At 43.0% G+C, this 15140-nt stretch overlaps 1 protein-coding gene across 3 annotated transcripts in view; it reads right to left on the bottom strand.

Annotated features, from left to right (window-relative positions):
- The window catches only part of CDH20 (cadherin 20), a 155585-nt gene extending 151226 nt beyond the window's left edge, over positions 1-4359 (bottom strand). For all 3 annotated transcript variants that reach the window (XM_030189986.1, XM_030189987.1, XM_030189988.1), the window contains exon 1: positions 4171-4359. In XM_030189986.1, coding sequence (XP_030045846.1) covers positions 4171-4341 — 171 coding nt within the window. In that variant the 5' untranslated portion in view covers positions 4342-4359. The remainder of the gene's footprint in view (positions 1-4170) is intronic.
- Between the last annotated feature and the right edge of the window lie 10781 nt (positions 4360-15140).

Raw genomic sequence — 15140 nt, 5'->3', positions numbered from 1 at the left:
TTCCCATCTTAGAAAATAATTTTCCATTTTCTACTGGTGGGGGGGGGGGGGGGGGGGGGGGGTGCGCCTTCCCAGCAGTAATCGGCAGCACAGCCACATTGCCGCGTGCTGCCCAATTACAAAGGGGTTAGCGCGTGAGCCCCTACCACCTTCTACATATTTATTTATTGTTATCTATATCCTGCCTTTCTCCAAAGTGGGTAACAAATAAACATGCACAGGCAATAAAAACATGAAAACACATAACCATCATTCAAAACCACCATAGTCAATCAACAACAATCTACTTCATTCTTCCAGAAAGACCTTCACAAAATAGTGAGCCTTCAAAGACATTTAAATTGCTGAATATTTTCACAAAATCTCAAATGTCCTGGCAAGGCGTTCCACAAGGATAGACCAGCGATTGATTATGGTCGCATCTTGGTCTCTACATAATGATAAGAAGTTGGAGGAGGCAAAGAAATTTTCTGGGATATCTCAGATCTTAATGCACGGCCTGGCACATACATTTTCAATGCAATGCAGAAATAAGCAAGTACAATCCCATATATACGCTGATGAATTAATAGTAATACAAGAACTTTAAACAAAACTATATACATTACTGGAAGCCAACGTAATCTTTTTAGCACTGGAGTTATATGTAACATGTCAGGGGCTTGGGGAGGGGCTTCAATTAAAGAAGAACAAAACAAACTTATACTGATCCCGGCCTGATATTCAGCTGGGCCTGCATAACTCTTATGCAGGCCCGAACTGCATATCGACTGAGACCGCATAAGCTCTGCTGCGCAGTCCTCCCACTTGTAGCCCCCAATATTCAGTACCAGTGCCCAGACATGGCTCAGCACTGAATATTGGGGGGGGGGGGGGGGGGACTAATTTAGCTGGCAATGGTCAGCATTAAAAAAAAACCACTGACCATCACTGGTTGAATATAGGGGGTAGTGTGTTTTCAGGTGCTTGTTTTAAGTCCCTCCCTTTCACTCTCCCATTATAAACAATACGCTAACCCCATTACACACCCATCTTCCATTCCCTATCTCTACCATCCTCCTTCCTTGCCTATCTCACCTATCCACATCTTACGATCACTTTTCAATTTACTATATTACATCTACATGCATTTTATATTACTTTGTTTAATCTGCATTACTATTTAAACGACCTCCTCTTTACTTACTGCATCCATTTTATGCTACTTTGTTTAACCTGTAGGATTTGTAAGCTGCATTGAACCTGCTAATGAGTGGGAAAGCACGGGGTATAAATGTTACAAATAATAATAATGATAACGATAATAATAATAATAATAAGTCAATTTTATAAAGACAAGTAGGCATCTACTTGCCTTAAAAAGTACAAATAGAAGTGGCAAAAATTGTGCCTGCACTGCAGGCATGGACATATTTATGAGCTCTGGAGCAATTTTTCACGGCATCCCCCCCCCCCCTTGGCCACACATCATGCCCAGTATTTCTCCCTCTCTCCCTCATGCACCATCTCCCCCCTCTTCAACCCATGCCACCTTGTAATCCATTATAATCCATTTTCACCTTGTTCCTGGGTAAAGGATGAAGAAAAGCCCGGAGCTGAGCACAGGAGGGGGGAAGGAAAGAGGGCCATTATCAAGGGAGGTAGGAGGGGGCTCGGGGCTAATTTTTTAAAACAAAAGTTATGCAGGCTATGGCCCGGTATTCAACCGGGACCACATAACCCTTATGTGGCTCCGGCTGAATATTGGCCAAGTCGGCATAAGTTCTGGCAGCCTGCCTGCTCCAAGTTATACCCCAATATTCAGTGTCGGTGCCCAGATATGGCCCAGCACTGAATATCGGGGTATAATTTAGCCAGCAATGACTGAATATCGGGGGGTTTGTTCATATAAGCATGCCTTCCCCAAATTGTGCCCCTATACATGCCTACTGGCAAAGTTCACATCGTCATGTCAAAACGCATAGTTTTGTACCAGTCATTATTCAATAAGAAAACATTTCCATACCCCAGTTATATCTACACATGACTGATATTTTATGAACCTGATTAATTGTTGAACAACAGTCAAAAGTCCTGGTGGAATCATCAACAAAATATGCATGAATATAGCCCTTATTCTAGAAGCATCTCCATGTGTAAATAGCATTTACATAAGTAGATTGTATATACATGTATAGAGTGAGGCAAGAAAAAAATCTAGTTTGTTGCTGTTTTCTCCACAACAACTTGGAATTTCAAAGTAAAATTTTACATCTTTATTTGTTGTTCCTATCTACATTTATGTGCCAAGTGGAAGGAGATTATCTTTAAACAAGGCAAAGTTACAGACTTTTTAGCTTGATCACCCAGCGATTTTTGCGTGTTCAAGAATGTTTGCACTGAACTACCATTATTGAAAAAGGAAATGGGGTACCACCTTACTGTTAATGACATCACAGTGACACACCCAAAGCTGCAAACAATCACTGCACTCATTGAAATGCTGTAGATGACTGGGGACAATCTGGGAAGTTCTTAATACCCTTGCCAATCCGTCTCTGTGGCAAAGTGACTGAAGGCCTGTGTTAAAGCTGAGGGTGGACAATCTGAGCATTCACAGTGACTGTGAAATTCTGATACATTGTATTATTTGAATGATGTTATTTTACTGTATTTTAGCTCAAACATTTTTAACATACAAAAATCACTAGGCAGTAACGCTACAATGTCAGTAACATCAACATAGTTTAACATAATTAAATGTTGCATAACACAGATTTTTCAAGGGGATGTGGTGTGAGTGGGACAAAAATCATGAGTGCATTTCCCATTTTACATTCTTCTTTTGTAATCTGCTTTGAACTTGTAAGGGGATATGGCAGAATGTAAAACTCAGATAACCCAACAGATCTATAAGAAAAAATCCCATCGGATTTTTAAAAAGTGCTTGTTTCAGACAGGGTTTAACATGAGGGACTAAGGGAAGTATGCTCTTTGTCGGCTCAGCCTTTTGTAAAATAGCACAGGAAATGAGTATATACCAACCTGAAAGTCTCGATTATGATCTCCCATTCTGTGGATAAAATGGTGTGGTAGCCATACTAGTCCACTTTTAAGGGTAGCGAATAGAAACAAAACAAAACAGAAAACGAAAATAAGGTGATTCCTTTTGTATTGGACTAACAATACATTTTTTAATTAGCTTTTAAAGGCAACAACTTCTGATCTGAAGAAGGTTGTATTGCCTTCAAAAACTAGGTGGTCATTTTATTAAGATACACTGAAAAATGGCTTGCGGTAGTGTAGGCGCAGGTTTTGGACGCACATAGAATCATTTTTCAGCACACCTGTAAAAAAAGGGCTCTTTCCCCCCTAAAAATGGATGTGCGGCAAAATCAAAATTACCGTGCGTCCATTTTAGGTCTCAGACCTTACCGCCAGCCATAGACCTATCGGTAAAGAATTTGGACGGCAATGACCTACGTACGTCAGATGAGACTTGGCACGTGTCCGCTACGTGTGCCAGAAAATAAAAACTATTTTTCAGATACGTGTATCGGACACACGCCAAAAATGAAATTACCACAAGAGCCACGCAGTAGTCGGGCGGTAAGTCCATTTTGGTGCATGTTGGACACGCGTAAACACTTATGCAATCTTAGTAAAATGGGCCCTAAGCAACTACTCTATTGTTAGTCCAACAAAAATGGTATCACCTTATTTTCTTTTGTTGTTTTGTTTCATTTCTGTAAAGGAGTGGAGCAGTAGCTTAATGGTTAGTGCAGTGGACTGAGAACCAGGAGAATTAGGTTTGATTCCCACTGCAGCTTCTTGTGACTCTGGGCAAGTCACTCAACCCTCCATTGTCCCAGGTGCAAAATCAACACCTGTGTATAGTATGTAAACTGTTTTGACTGTAACCACAGAAAGGCAGTATATCAAATCCCATCCCCTTTCTCTTACATATCACATTCGTCTCTCCGGTACTATGAAAGCCACATTGAGCCTACAAATAGGTGGGAAAATGTGGGATACAAATGTAACAAATAAAAGTAAATAAAATATTCTGTGGAAAATTGGGCCCCATGTTGCCAGAAGCTCAGGAAAGGAGACTTGACAAAATGTCTATATTCTGCCTCCAGTGGCTTTTGCATCTTTTGCTTTTGTTCTTATTTTGATCCATGCTCTTACCTTGCCAACATATAAAGGATCTGTGCCTGTGTACTCCTCCAGAACAAAGAACTGGTTCCATACCCAACTTCGCTTTAGCCTGTGATGCTGAAATAGCGTATCCAGCAGCTTGTTTTCTGAGGCTTTAGATATAGGTCTGGAACTTTCAGACAGTGTAGCTGTCAGATCCATCAAAGAATATAGAGAGAAGTAAAGTCTAAACCAGCTCTTTCCACTTTGGACCCTACCTGTAGTCCACAACATTTTTAAAAACTATTATACAGGAGCTGGTGCCTATCTCTAAATGTAAAAAAATAAAATAAAATAAAAATAAAGACTTAAACTTTTATGACAGGGAGAGAGTTGAATGCACAGCTCTGGTGATGATGGTCTCCTGCAAAGTTAAAAGCAAAACAGAAAAAACAAGTATAAGTGGATTTTTTTTGACAGACTAAATAGAATTTCTTCAGATGTTATATAATTTACCTTCTAAAGAATATTATAGAATATTTAGATTTTTAGCACACTATTTTGACATGCAGTAGGCACCTGTCTGAGTGAGCAGAATACTTTACAAATATTTATGAGAAGCTCATTCAAAACACTGCAAAAATATTATATTATATGTTAATTTCTTCTCAATTCCAAATTGGCAATTATATCTCTTGTTTCTTAATGAAGACTTGTTTGTTGTGACATGCTTACATTATCAATTTATTATAAAGTTCAGAGTTTCTTGGTAAACAACAATAAGTCATTTCTGAATTAAATCATTTTTTGAAAGCTGTTTCACACTTGGTTGCCTGCTCTCAGAGGAACTTATCACTGGTACTAATGCGACATTTCTAGGATTTGAATGGTCGGTTAATCATTATCCACGCTACAAAGAGTTTCAGAATGCTGATGGTCACACGCTTTTGTGAGGTGTCAAAGCGAGTCAAGCTAACAAATTTCTTCTCTTAAGGCTAAAAGACTTGTGGGGGGTAGAGTTGGAAGAGGAATGTCAACCTCCATCGAAGGACAATTTCTCATCAGTCAAGGATCCTTTGTTGTCATGAAGTGAGATTAGTTAGTGACCTCAGTCTGGATCACAGACTCTAGTGGGCTTTTCATTTACTGTTTTGTTGGTCTTAATGAGGTGGCATCACACTCAAGTTACTCTGTCAAATCACTCAACCTATCTTCTTTGGTGTTTGTGTATTAGATTTCAGTTGGAGAACTTCCCAATACTTGGTTTTATAAGGGCTCTGGTTTTCCAAACCCTTACTCCCATTGTATATTGCAGGTATTTTTTTAATGGAATGAAATATACCAATTAAGCATACATAGCAAGTACTGTTTACTTGGAAAAGAAACAGATGTATATACTGTGTATTAAATATTCACTGAAATCCACAGAGGATAATCAGCCTATAAAAATAGACATTCAAGGTTGATATAAAACAGAAAAAAGTCCCCTATCATTAGACTCATTTATAATGAAGCAAATAACCAAGTGGCTTTTGAGTACATAAAGTTATATGCATTATTTATCTTTATAAGTTTGTACAAAATTTCAGCAAAGCTATGCATTCAACTATGAATGCTAAAATGCCCACCTAGTTGTCTATTGATAGCATAAGTTATTCCTGCAGTTTATACATGCAGAGTTTAAGTTACTTGGGGAGTGGCTAAACATTGCTGTCATTTGTATAACGTTTGATTCTGCCCCTAACTGTGCCCCCTTCTGTACAAATAGGAGGTAACTCTGTATGCAACTGCCTACAGTTATGAGGCAAGAATCCTACTCATTTGCATGCATATATTAGCACATACATGTGTAAATGGATAGCGTACCAGCTTATTCTATGAATGTGTGCATGTGCTATGGTAGTGTTTCCCAAGACCAGTCCTGCAGTACCTCTTGCTAGTCAGGTTTTCAGGATATCCATAATGAATATGCTTGAAATAGATTTGCATATAATAGAAGCAGTGTATACAAATCAAGTTCATGCATATTCTTTGTGGATATCCTGAAAATCTGACTGGCAAGGGGTACTCCAGGACTGGATTTGGGAAACACTGCGCTACGGTGTGTAGTCTGAAGTTGGGAAGAGTCTGGGTAGAGCATGAGTAGGGCACACACATGCATAAATTATAGAATACTATAATTCATGCATATTTCTTGGCAATCTAGGCATGAACATAGTGATCGCACCTAAATTACATGTGCTCTCCCAGATTCTATGTATGGTGCTCAAAATTGCACACGCCCAATTTCTGTGCACAATTTAATCGAATAATGAACCAATTAGTGCTAATTGAGTGCTAACAATCAATTATCAATGCTAATTGGCAACAGTTAAAATTTACAAGTGCATCTTGCTAGGCATATTCTATAGAGATGCGGGCATAAATTCTAGTGCATGGATCTGGAAAGGAGGCGTGTCCATAGGAGAGGCATGGGTGGTGCAAGGGCCTTTCAAGAATTAATGCGCACTGTTACAGAATATGCCTGATCTGTACCTAATTTAGGCATGGGAATTTACACCAGCCTAAAAATTAGGTGCGGCTCCTGGTGCTAGTCTATAAAAACTGCCCAACTCGGAGTGCTATTAATAGAGTAGCATTTAGGGATAATGTGGGATATAAATATGACAATTAAATAAAAATTATGCCTAGAAACTTTGCAGAGTATTTAGAATACGCTAAGCCATAGTTCATGCGACTAAATCTACGCGCATCCATTTACACCAATAAAAGCTGGTGTAAATCTCTACATGTAGATTTACACACACTGGCCCATATTTTAGAACAATGCACATAGATTTTGCAACACCCATGAAATGCCCATTTCCGTGCCCCTAAGCATGCCCCTTTTTGCCTGTGCGTGTTAGAATTTAGGTGCAGTACGTTACAGAATACACTTAGCGATGTACGTGTGTAAATTCTAATTTTTGCCAATTAGTGCTTGTTATTGCTTATTAAGAGTTGTTAACAACACTTAGCAGCTTGTTAAAACAATTAATCTACGTGTGTAGTTATAGAATACACCTAGAATGCAAGGAACCGCACAGAACTCTAGGTGAACTATATAGAATCCGGGGGTCAGCACCATATATAGAATCTAGTCCGCTATGCATAATAGGCCAAAAGTGTACTTATAGTATAGACATGATTACTTACAGCAGACATAGGGAGAAGGTGTAAATGATCATGCCTAGATGATTAAAGAATATGCATTCATTAAAGTAATTTATGATGTACATGCAGAAATGTGCACCCCAACATGTTCTGTCCAACCTCCGCCTGTGTGAATTCTAATAGACAAAAAATAAATAAAGTAAGCAAATCAAATCAATTAATGTGAACGGGAAGGAAGAGAGGAGGGTAGGTGGAGGCGAGTGGTTACAAGTGGTTACGAGTCAAAAGCAATGTTAAAGAGGTGGGCTTTCAGTCTAGATTTAAAGGTGGCCAAGGATGGGGCAAGACGTAGGGGCTCAGGAAGTTTATTCCAGGCGTAGGGTGCAGCGAGACAGAAGGCGCGAAGCCTGGAGTTGGCAGTAGTGGAGAAGGGAACAGATAAGAAGGATTTATCCATGGAGCGGAGTGCACGGGAAGGGGTGTAGGGAAGGACGAGTGTGGAGAGATACTGGGGAGCAGCAGAGTGAGTACATTTATAGGTTAGTAGAAGAAGTTTGAACAGGATGCGAAAACGGATAGGGAGCCAGTGAAGGGTCTTGAGGAGAGGGGTAGTATGAGTAAAGCGACCCTGGCGGAAGACGAGACGGGCAGCAGAGTTTTGAACCGACTGAAGAGGGGAGAGGTGACTAAGTGGGAGGCCAGCAAGAAGCAGATTGCAGTAGTCTAAACGAGAGGTGACAAGGGTGTGGATGAGGGTTTTGGTAGAGTGCTCGAAAAGAAAGGGGCGGATTTTACGGATGTTGTAAAGAAAGAAACGACAGGTCTTGGCAATCTGCTGGATATGAGCAGAGAAGGAGAGAGAAGAGTCAAAGATGACCCCAAGGTTTTGAGCTGAGGAGACAGGGAGAATGAGAGAGCCATCAACAGAAATAGAAAACGGGGGGAGCAGGGAGGTGGGTTTGGGGGGGAAAATGAGAAGCTCGGTTTTGGTCACATTTAATTTCAGGTGGCGTTGAGACATCCAGACAGCAATGTCAGACAAGCACGCTGAAACTTTGGTTTGGATGCAAGGTGAGATATCAGGGGTAGAAAGGTAGATTTGGGAGTCATCAGCATAGAGATGGTAGGAAAAGCCATGGGATGAGATTAATGAACCAAGGGAAGAAGTGTAGATAGAAAAAAGGAGGGGACCAAGAACAGAACCCTGAGGTACACCGACAGGCAGAGGGATAGAAGTAGAAGAGGATCCACCAGAGTGAACACTAAAGGTGCGGAGGGAGAGGTAGGAAGAGAACCAGGAAAGGACAGAGCCCTGGAATCCAAGTGAGGACAGGGTATCGAGAAGTATGCTGTGATCGACAGTGTCAAAAGCAGCGGAAAGATCAAGAAGAATGAGGATGGAATATTGACCTCTGGATTTAGCCAGTAATAGGTCATTGGAGACTTTAGTAAGCGCAGTTTTGGTTGAGTGGAGAGGGCGAAAACCAGATTGTAGTGGGTCAAGAATAGCATGTGAGGAGAGAAAATCAAGTAATTTGGAGAGAAAAGGAAGAAGGGAGATGGGTCGGTAATTAGAGGGACAAGTAGGGTCGAGTGAAGGCTTCTTAAGGAGAGGTGTGACCACAGCATGTTTAAAGGCAGCAGGGACAGTCGCAGTGGAAAGTGAGAGGTTGAGAATGTGACAGATAAAAGGAATAAGAGCAGGAGAGATGGCATTAAGAAGGTGGGTGGGAATGGGATCAGAGGAACAGGTGGTACATTTTGAGGAAGAAAGGAGAAGTGTAGTTTCCTCAATAGTAACTTCAGGAAAGGAGGAAAGGGAATGAGGTGAAGGAGAGAGAGGGGAATGGACTAGTGGAGGGAGAGGTGGTGAGGTAGAGAAAGCAAGGTTTATCTTTTGAACCTTGTTGTGAAAGAATTCAGCAAGGGTCTGAGGAGATAATGAAGGGGGAGTTGGGGGAGGGGGCACCTTGAGGAGAGAGTTCAATGTGGTGAAGAGAAGTCGAGGATTAGAGCCAAGAGAGTTGGTCAGTTGGATATAATAATCCTGCTTGGCATGTAAAAGAGCAGATTGGAAGGAGGTCAGCATGAACTTAAAGTGTAAGAAATCAGCAAGGGCCCGAGATTTCCACCAGAGGCGTTCAGCGGAGCGGGTACAGGAATGTAGGTAGCGGATATTAGAAGTCAGCCAAGGTTGGGGTTTTGTACGCCTTACAGGGCGGGTCATCAAAGGTGCAAGAGTGTCTAAGGCAGAGGATAGAGTATTGTTGTAAGAAGAAACAGCCTCGTTGACAGACGTGGATGGTGCCACAGTAGAGAGGAGGTTTGAAACATGGGAGGATAGAGATGAAGGGTCAATATCGTGAAGATTACTGGATAAATTAGATAAGATAGGATGGGACTGGGAGGGAGGAGATTTAAGTGTGAAAGTTATAAGATGGTGATCAGAGGAGGGAAGATCAGAGGCAAGGAAACTAGAGGGTGAACAGTTGGAGGAGAAGATGAGATCAAGACAGTGACCATTTTGATGAGTGGGGGAGGTGGAGCATAGTTGGAGATTAAAGGAGGACATTAAAGTGAGTAACTTGGAAATATAAGAGTTGGAAGGATCATTAGCAGGAATATTAAAGTCACCAAGGATGAGAGAGGGGGAGGAAGGATCATGGAAGAAGGCAAGCCAGGCATCAAAGTCACTGAGAAAGGATGAAAGGGACTTATCAGGGGGACGATAAATGACCACTATTTGAAGAGGCAGAGGAGAGAAAAGGCGGATAGAGTGGACTTCAAAGGAGGAAAAACAGTGAGATTGAGGTGGAAGAAGGGGTTGAAATCTGGAGGAGGGAGAGAGAAGTAGTCCAACACCACCCCCACGGCCAGCAGGGCGAGGAGTATGTGAAAATAGATAACCGCCATGGCACAGGGCTGCGACTGAAGCACAGTCATCAGGGCAGAGCCAGGTTTCTGTTATGGCGAGCAGATGGAGGTGACGCGAGATAAAGAGGTCCTGGATATAGGCAAGTTTGTTACAGATAGAGCGGGCATTCCATAGGGTGCAAGAGAAGGGCAGAGAAGAGGAGGGGAGTAGAGAAATAGAGATGAGGTTAGAGAGGTCGCGGTGAGATCTGTAGAGTTGGGATAATAGTTGATGAGGGGGGCCAGGATTGGGATTGATGTCACCGGCTGAGAGTAAGAGAAGGAGTAAAAGAGAGCGGAGGAGAGTAGGAGAGGTGTGGCCACGAAGGCGTCGAAGGCGAGAGGTATTTAGGTGGAATGGGGAAGACAAAATGGACGGAAGAAAGAGGCGGAGATTAAAAGCCAAGAGGGAGGAAGAGGGTAGGAGAGAAGGTGAGGTGATGAAGTCGATGGATGGGCAGTGAGTTCCTGTAGCGGAGAGAGATAGGGGGTGAGGGAAAAGATTAGGAAGGGACAGGGCTAGGAAGAGAATGTGAATAGGGGCCATAAATGACTGAGGTACTTTAGCAACTGGGAAGAAGATTAGATGTAAAGAGAAAAATGCCCCGCACGCCTTAAGGCGCACAGCACCTAGAGCGGAGGCCCTGAGTGGATCGGAGTGGACCTGGGTGTCACCCCGGAGAAGGCTGTAAGGATATGCAGATGAGCTGCAAGTCCTCCACAGCACCTGAAAGGCAGCCGGTGGTAGAGCTGGGCACCTCTCAGCTGAGGAAAGGCTTACCAGGGGTTAGGCCGAAACCAGCACTCCTCCCCCTGAGGGTCGCCTGATCCTAGCCAAAAAGCACCTGGAAACTCTGTGCACTTGGAGCGAAGGCCCTGGGAAGATCGGGGTGGAACTGGAGTCACCCCGGATACAGCTGTGAGGAAATGGAGAAGGGCTGCAAGTCCTCCACAGCACCTGGTGGGAGCGCTGGGCACCTAGAGCGGAAGCTACAGCTCCTTGTGACTGTGGGCAAGTCACTTAACCCTCAATTGCCCCTGGTACAAAATACGTAAGTACCTGAATATATGTAAACCACTTTTAATGTAGTTGCAAAATACCACAGAAAGGCAGTATATCAAGTCCCATTTCCTTTCTACATGTGATTTATTATTGACACCTACATCTAGGGGATCCTTATAGAACTATCCACATAGGTTCAGACATTCAAAGAGACTTAAATGTTTTCTGGTATAAGCCATGAATTTTCAGTGGCATTATACAGACTGTTTATCATTTATTCAATCTTACTATACCGCCAAATCTACAAAAGGTCTAGGCAGATAAGGGGCCCTTTTACTATGCTGCATAGGCATGTACATGTGTCCTATGTGTATCAATTTTGAACTGTTGTCCGGCTACCGTATGGCCTGGGTGGTAATTTCATTTTGTACGTGTGTCCAATAAGCGTGCCAGAAATTTTCCGGTGCGCGGTGCTAACCAGGTAGTAATCAGCATTGTACGCACGTAGACCATTACCAGTTAATGCGTGAGAACTTACTGCTAGGTCAATGGGTGGCGGTAAGGTCTCAGGTCCAAAATGGACGCATGCTAATTTTTATTTAGCCGTATGTCCATTTTTAGCCAAAAACAAAAAGAGGCTTTTTTTTGCAGGTGCGCTGAAAAATGGACCTGTGTGCATCCAATACACGTGTTTACACCAGCGTAGGCCATTTTTCGGTGCACCTTAGTAAAAGGACCCCATAGTGCTATTCAAATTTTCTTCTGACTGCTTCAACACTACACGCATCTAGTGCTGTGATGTAGGAAAGATATGTTTGCAGAGGAAAGATATGACTGCTTTGAGATGGATAGCAATAACTGATGTAGAGTCTGATTTCCCAAATTCCTGATGCATATCTTCGAAAAATGATCACGTTGAAGCGGAAATTCTGCAAAATAAGTTTCTATAATTAAGTTTGAAAAATTGTATGGCAAATTCACTGATTGCTGACTGAACTAATATTTCAATTTATTGCATTGGTATCCCACAATCAACCGAGTTGTTAACTCAGCTCTACGTGGCTTACATGAGATAGGAGGACACATAAAGAAGCATCATGGATCAATGATGAGCCTGTTCCAAAAGGCTTTTGATAAAATTTATTAAGCCAGGCACTATGAAGTCCATCTATCACACTTTTGAGATTCTGAAAGAAAAAAATGTATAAATGAATATTATTGAATACTCTTGAATTTCTGTCTGATTTGATATAGAATATTTTGGTGGATTATTCAGATGGTTTTAAGAGCATTATTATACTTCTTTGGGTGATGTAGGAAGGGTAGAGCATGGGCATAGGCGGTCGGTGGCCCAACTGTTTGGGAAGGCTAAAGGGGGTGGGGTTAGGGGTGGAGCTTAAATCCATAATTGTCTGACAACACAAAAAAAATAAGTAAAAATAAAATAGTCACATTTAATACCTTTTATTAAATTTAGATATTAGATATGTATCATATGTCAAAGAATAAAGTGGTTGCTCAAAGCATATACTAACCACAATCGCTCAACTGTAAAACACTATGCACAAATTTGTGCAAAAACACACTCAGAACCTTACTGTACCATAACACTAGGCAGACCCTAATACACCAATATACCACCCATATGGAAAATGCAGACCGTCAACAATATGAAACAAGGGATCATAATATCACAATTCTCATGGAGAGCCACAAAACACCCTTTTAGGGTGGATAGTGTTCACAATGAGCTCCTTTTATTAACGACTATATGTAGATCCTTCAAGAGGTAGTGTGTTGTGATTTAGGCTCTAAAACCCTTTCTGATGTTTTGGTGCCACCTCAGTAAGGCCAATACACAATCTCTCCACTGCAAAACACTATACACAAACTTGTGCAAACACACTCATAACCTTAGCAAACCATAACAGCACTAATTCCAAGGACAGGACGAGCTACAACCTTATGCGTGGAAAGGCAGCACTGTAATTACACCGGGCTCTAAAACCTAGTGAAACAAAAAAAACCCCAAAAGGGCTGTAAATATTACACACTAGTAGAATACTGCACCTTGATTACACATGAAAAACACACGACACAACAGATATGAAGGCAAAACTGGAAAGTTACATCAAGAAGTCAGACTCAGCATGCAGCAATACTAGAAAAATTGAAACTTACATGCAAAATATCACAGATGCACATTTCCAAAAGCTGACATATTCCAGTTAATAAATTCTGAATAAAATACTTTTTTTTAACCTTTGTTGTCTGATCATTTAGTTTTTCTATTCACTTTGGTCCCAGTGTCTTTTTTCCATTTGATATTTTTTCTCTCACCATGTCCATCATCCTCCTGTGTCCTTGTGTGTCTTTATGCGTCCTGTCTACCATCTGTAGCCCTGTCCCTATCCTTTCTCCAGTTTCAGCATTTGCCTTCAAAGTGTTCCGATCCAGCCCTTAAATTCAGCAATTTTCCCTCCATCCATATCCAGCATTTGTCCCCTCCCCTCCATCCTTGTGCATGTACTTCCTTTGTCTTTCCTACCCTCCATCCTTGTCCAACATTTCTCCTCTGTTCCCTGCCCTTCACTCCATCTATGTCCAGATTTCTCCTCTCTTCCCTCCATTCATCCATCCATGTCCAGCACCTTCCCTCTTTCTCTCCTACCCTTCCATCCAGTGTCATCCCTCTTTCTCTCTCCATCCTTCTACCCATTACCCTCTCCCAATCCTTCCATCTATTGTCTCCCTCTCCTTCCATCCATTGTCTCCCTCTATATCTCCTTCCTTCTAAACAGTTCTCTCTCTTGACCCTTTTCCATTCAGCATGTCCTCTCTATCCCCATCCTTCCAGTGTCTTTCCTCTTTCCCTCCCTACCCGTACGTCCATTGGCTTCCCTCTTTCTGCCCCCTCCTTCCAGCTTTTCCCTCTTTCTCCCTCCTTTCATTCAGCATTTCTCCGTCTGACAGCTAGGGTCTCCCCCAGTTTCTCCCCAGCAGCTTCTCTCTCCTGCCCATGTCCCCTCTTTCTCCCGTCATCTTTCCACTAATCTCTCTCCCTCTTCCATCCAGCATCTTCTCTCTGGCTCTCCCCTGCTCTTTTCCATGGCCCCTCTTTCTCTCCCCATCTCTCTCTGGCTCTTCCCTGCTCTTTTCCATGTCCCTGGCTTTCCCCTGCTCTCTTCCATGTCCCCTCTTTCTCTCCCCATCTCTCTCTGGCTCTTCCCTGCTCTTTTCCATGTCCCTGGCTTTCCCCTGCTCTCTTCCATGTCCCCTCTTTCTCTCCCCATCTCTCTCTGGCTCTCCCCTGCACTTTTTCACTTTCTCTCTCTCTCCACCAGCGTCCTCCTGCATCTCTCCTCTCCCTCATGCATCCCACCTTTCTCTTCCCTCCCCTTCTTGCTTCCATCACTCTTACTCCTTTCTCCACTCCCCCTTTTCCCATTCCCATGCCCTGCCATTGCTTTCCTTCCTCCCTCTTCTCCTTAGATGTGGCATCTCACATCCTCCTCTCTCCACCCCCCTTTCCCTTTGGTCGGTCTGTCTGGCATCGCTTCCCCTCCCCCCCTGAACTAGTGTGGTACCGTATTGCTCTCCCCCTCCGCTCCTGTCACGTCATCTTTCAACGAGGCTTCCTATTCCCGTAGCAGCAGCAGCATCAGCATCAGCAATGATGTAAGCGCCGTTGCTTTCAGCCTGCCCCGGAAGCACTCTCTGAACAGCTTCCCACGTAGGAGGGACGCTGTCCAGAGAAGGCTTCCGGGGCAGGCTGAAAGCAGCGGCGCTTACATCATTGCTGCTGCTGCTGCTGCTACGGGAACAGGAAGCCTCGTTGAAAGACGACGTGACAAGAGCGGAGGGGGAGAGCGGCACCGTACTAGTCGGGGGGACGGGGGGGGGGGGGGAAAGATCGGGACCGTCGCGCACTAGTCGGGGGGGGGGGGGGGGA

Source organism: Microcaecilia unicolor, chromosome 1 (genome assembly GCF_901765095.1).
Source record: "Microcaecilia unicolor chromosome 1, aMicUni1.1, whole genome shotgun sequence".
In the NCBI taxonomy this organism is placed as follows: domain Eukaryota; kingdom Metazoa; phylum Chordata; class Amphibia; order Gymnophiona; family Siphonopidae; genus Microcaecilia; species Microcaecilia unicolor.
Note: the sequence above shows the minus strand (reverse complement) of the source record. Positions and strands in the feature narration are given on the sequence as shown.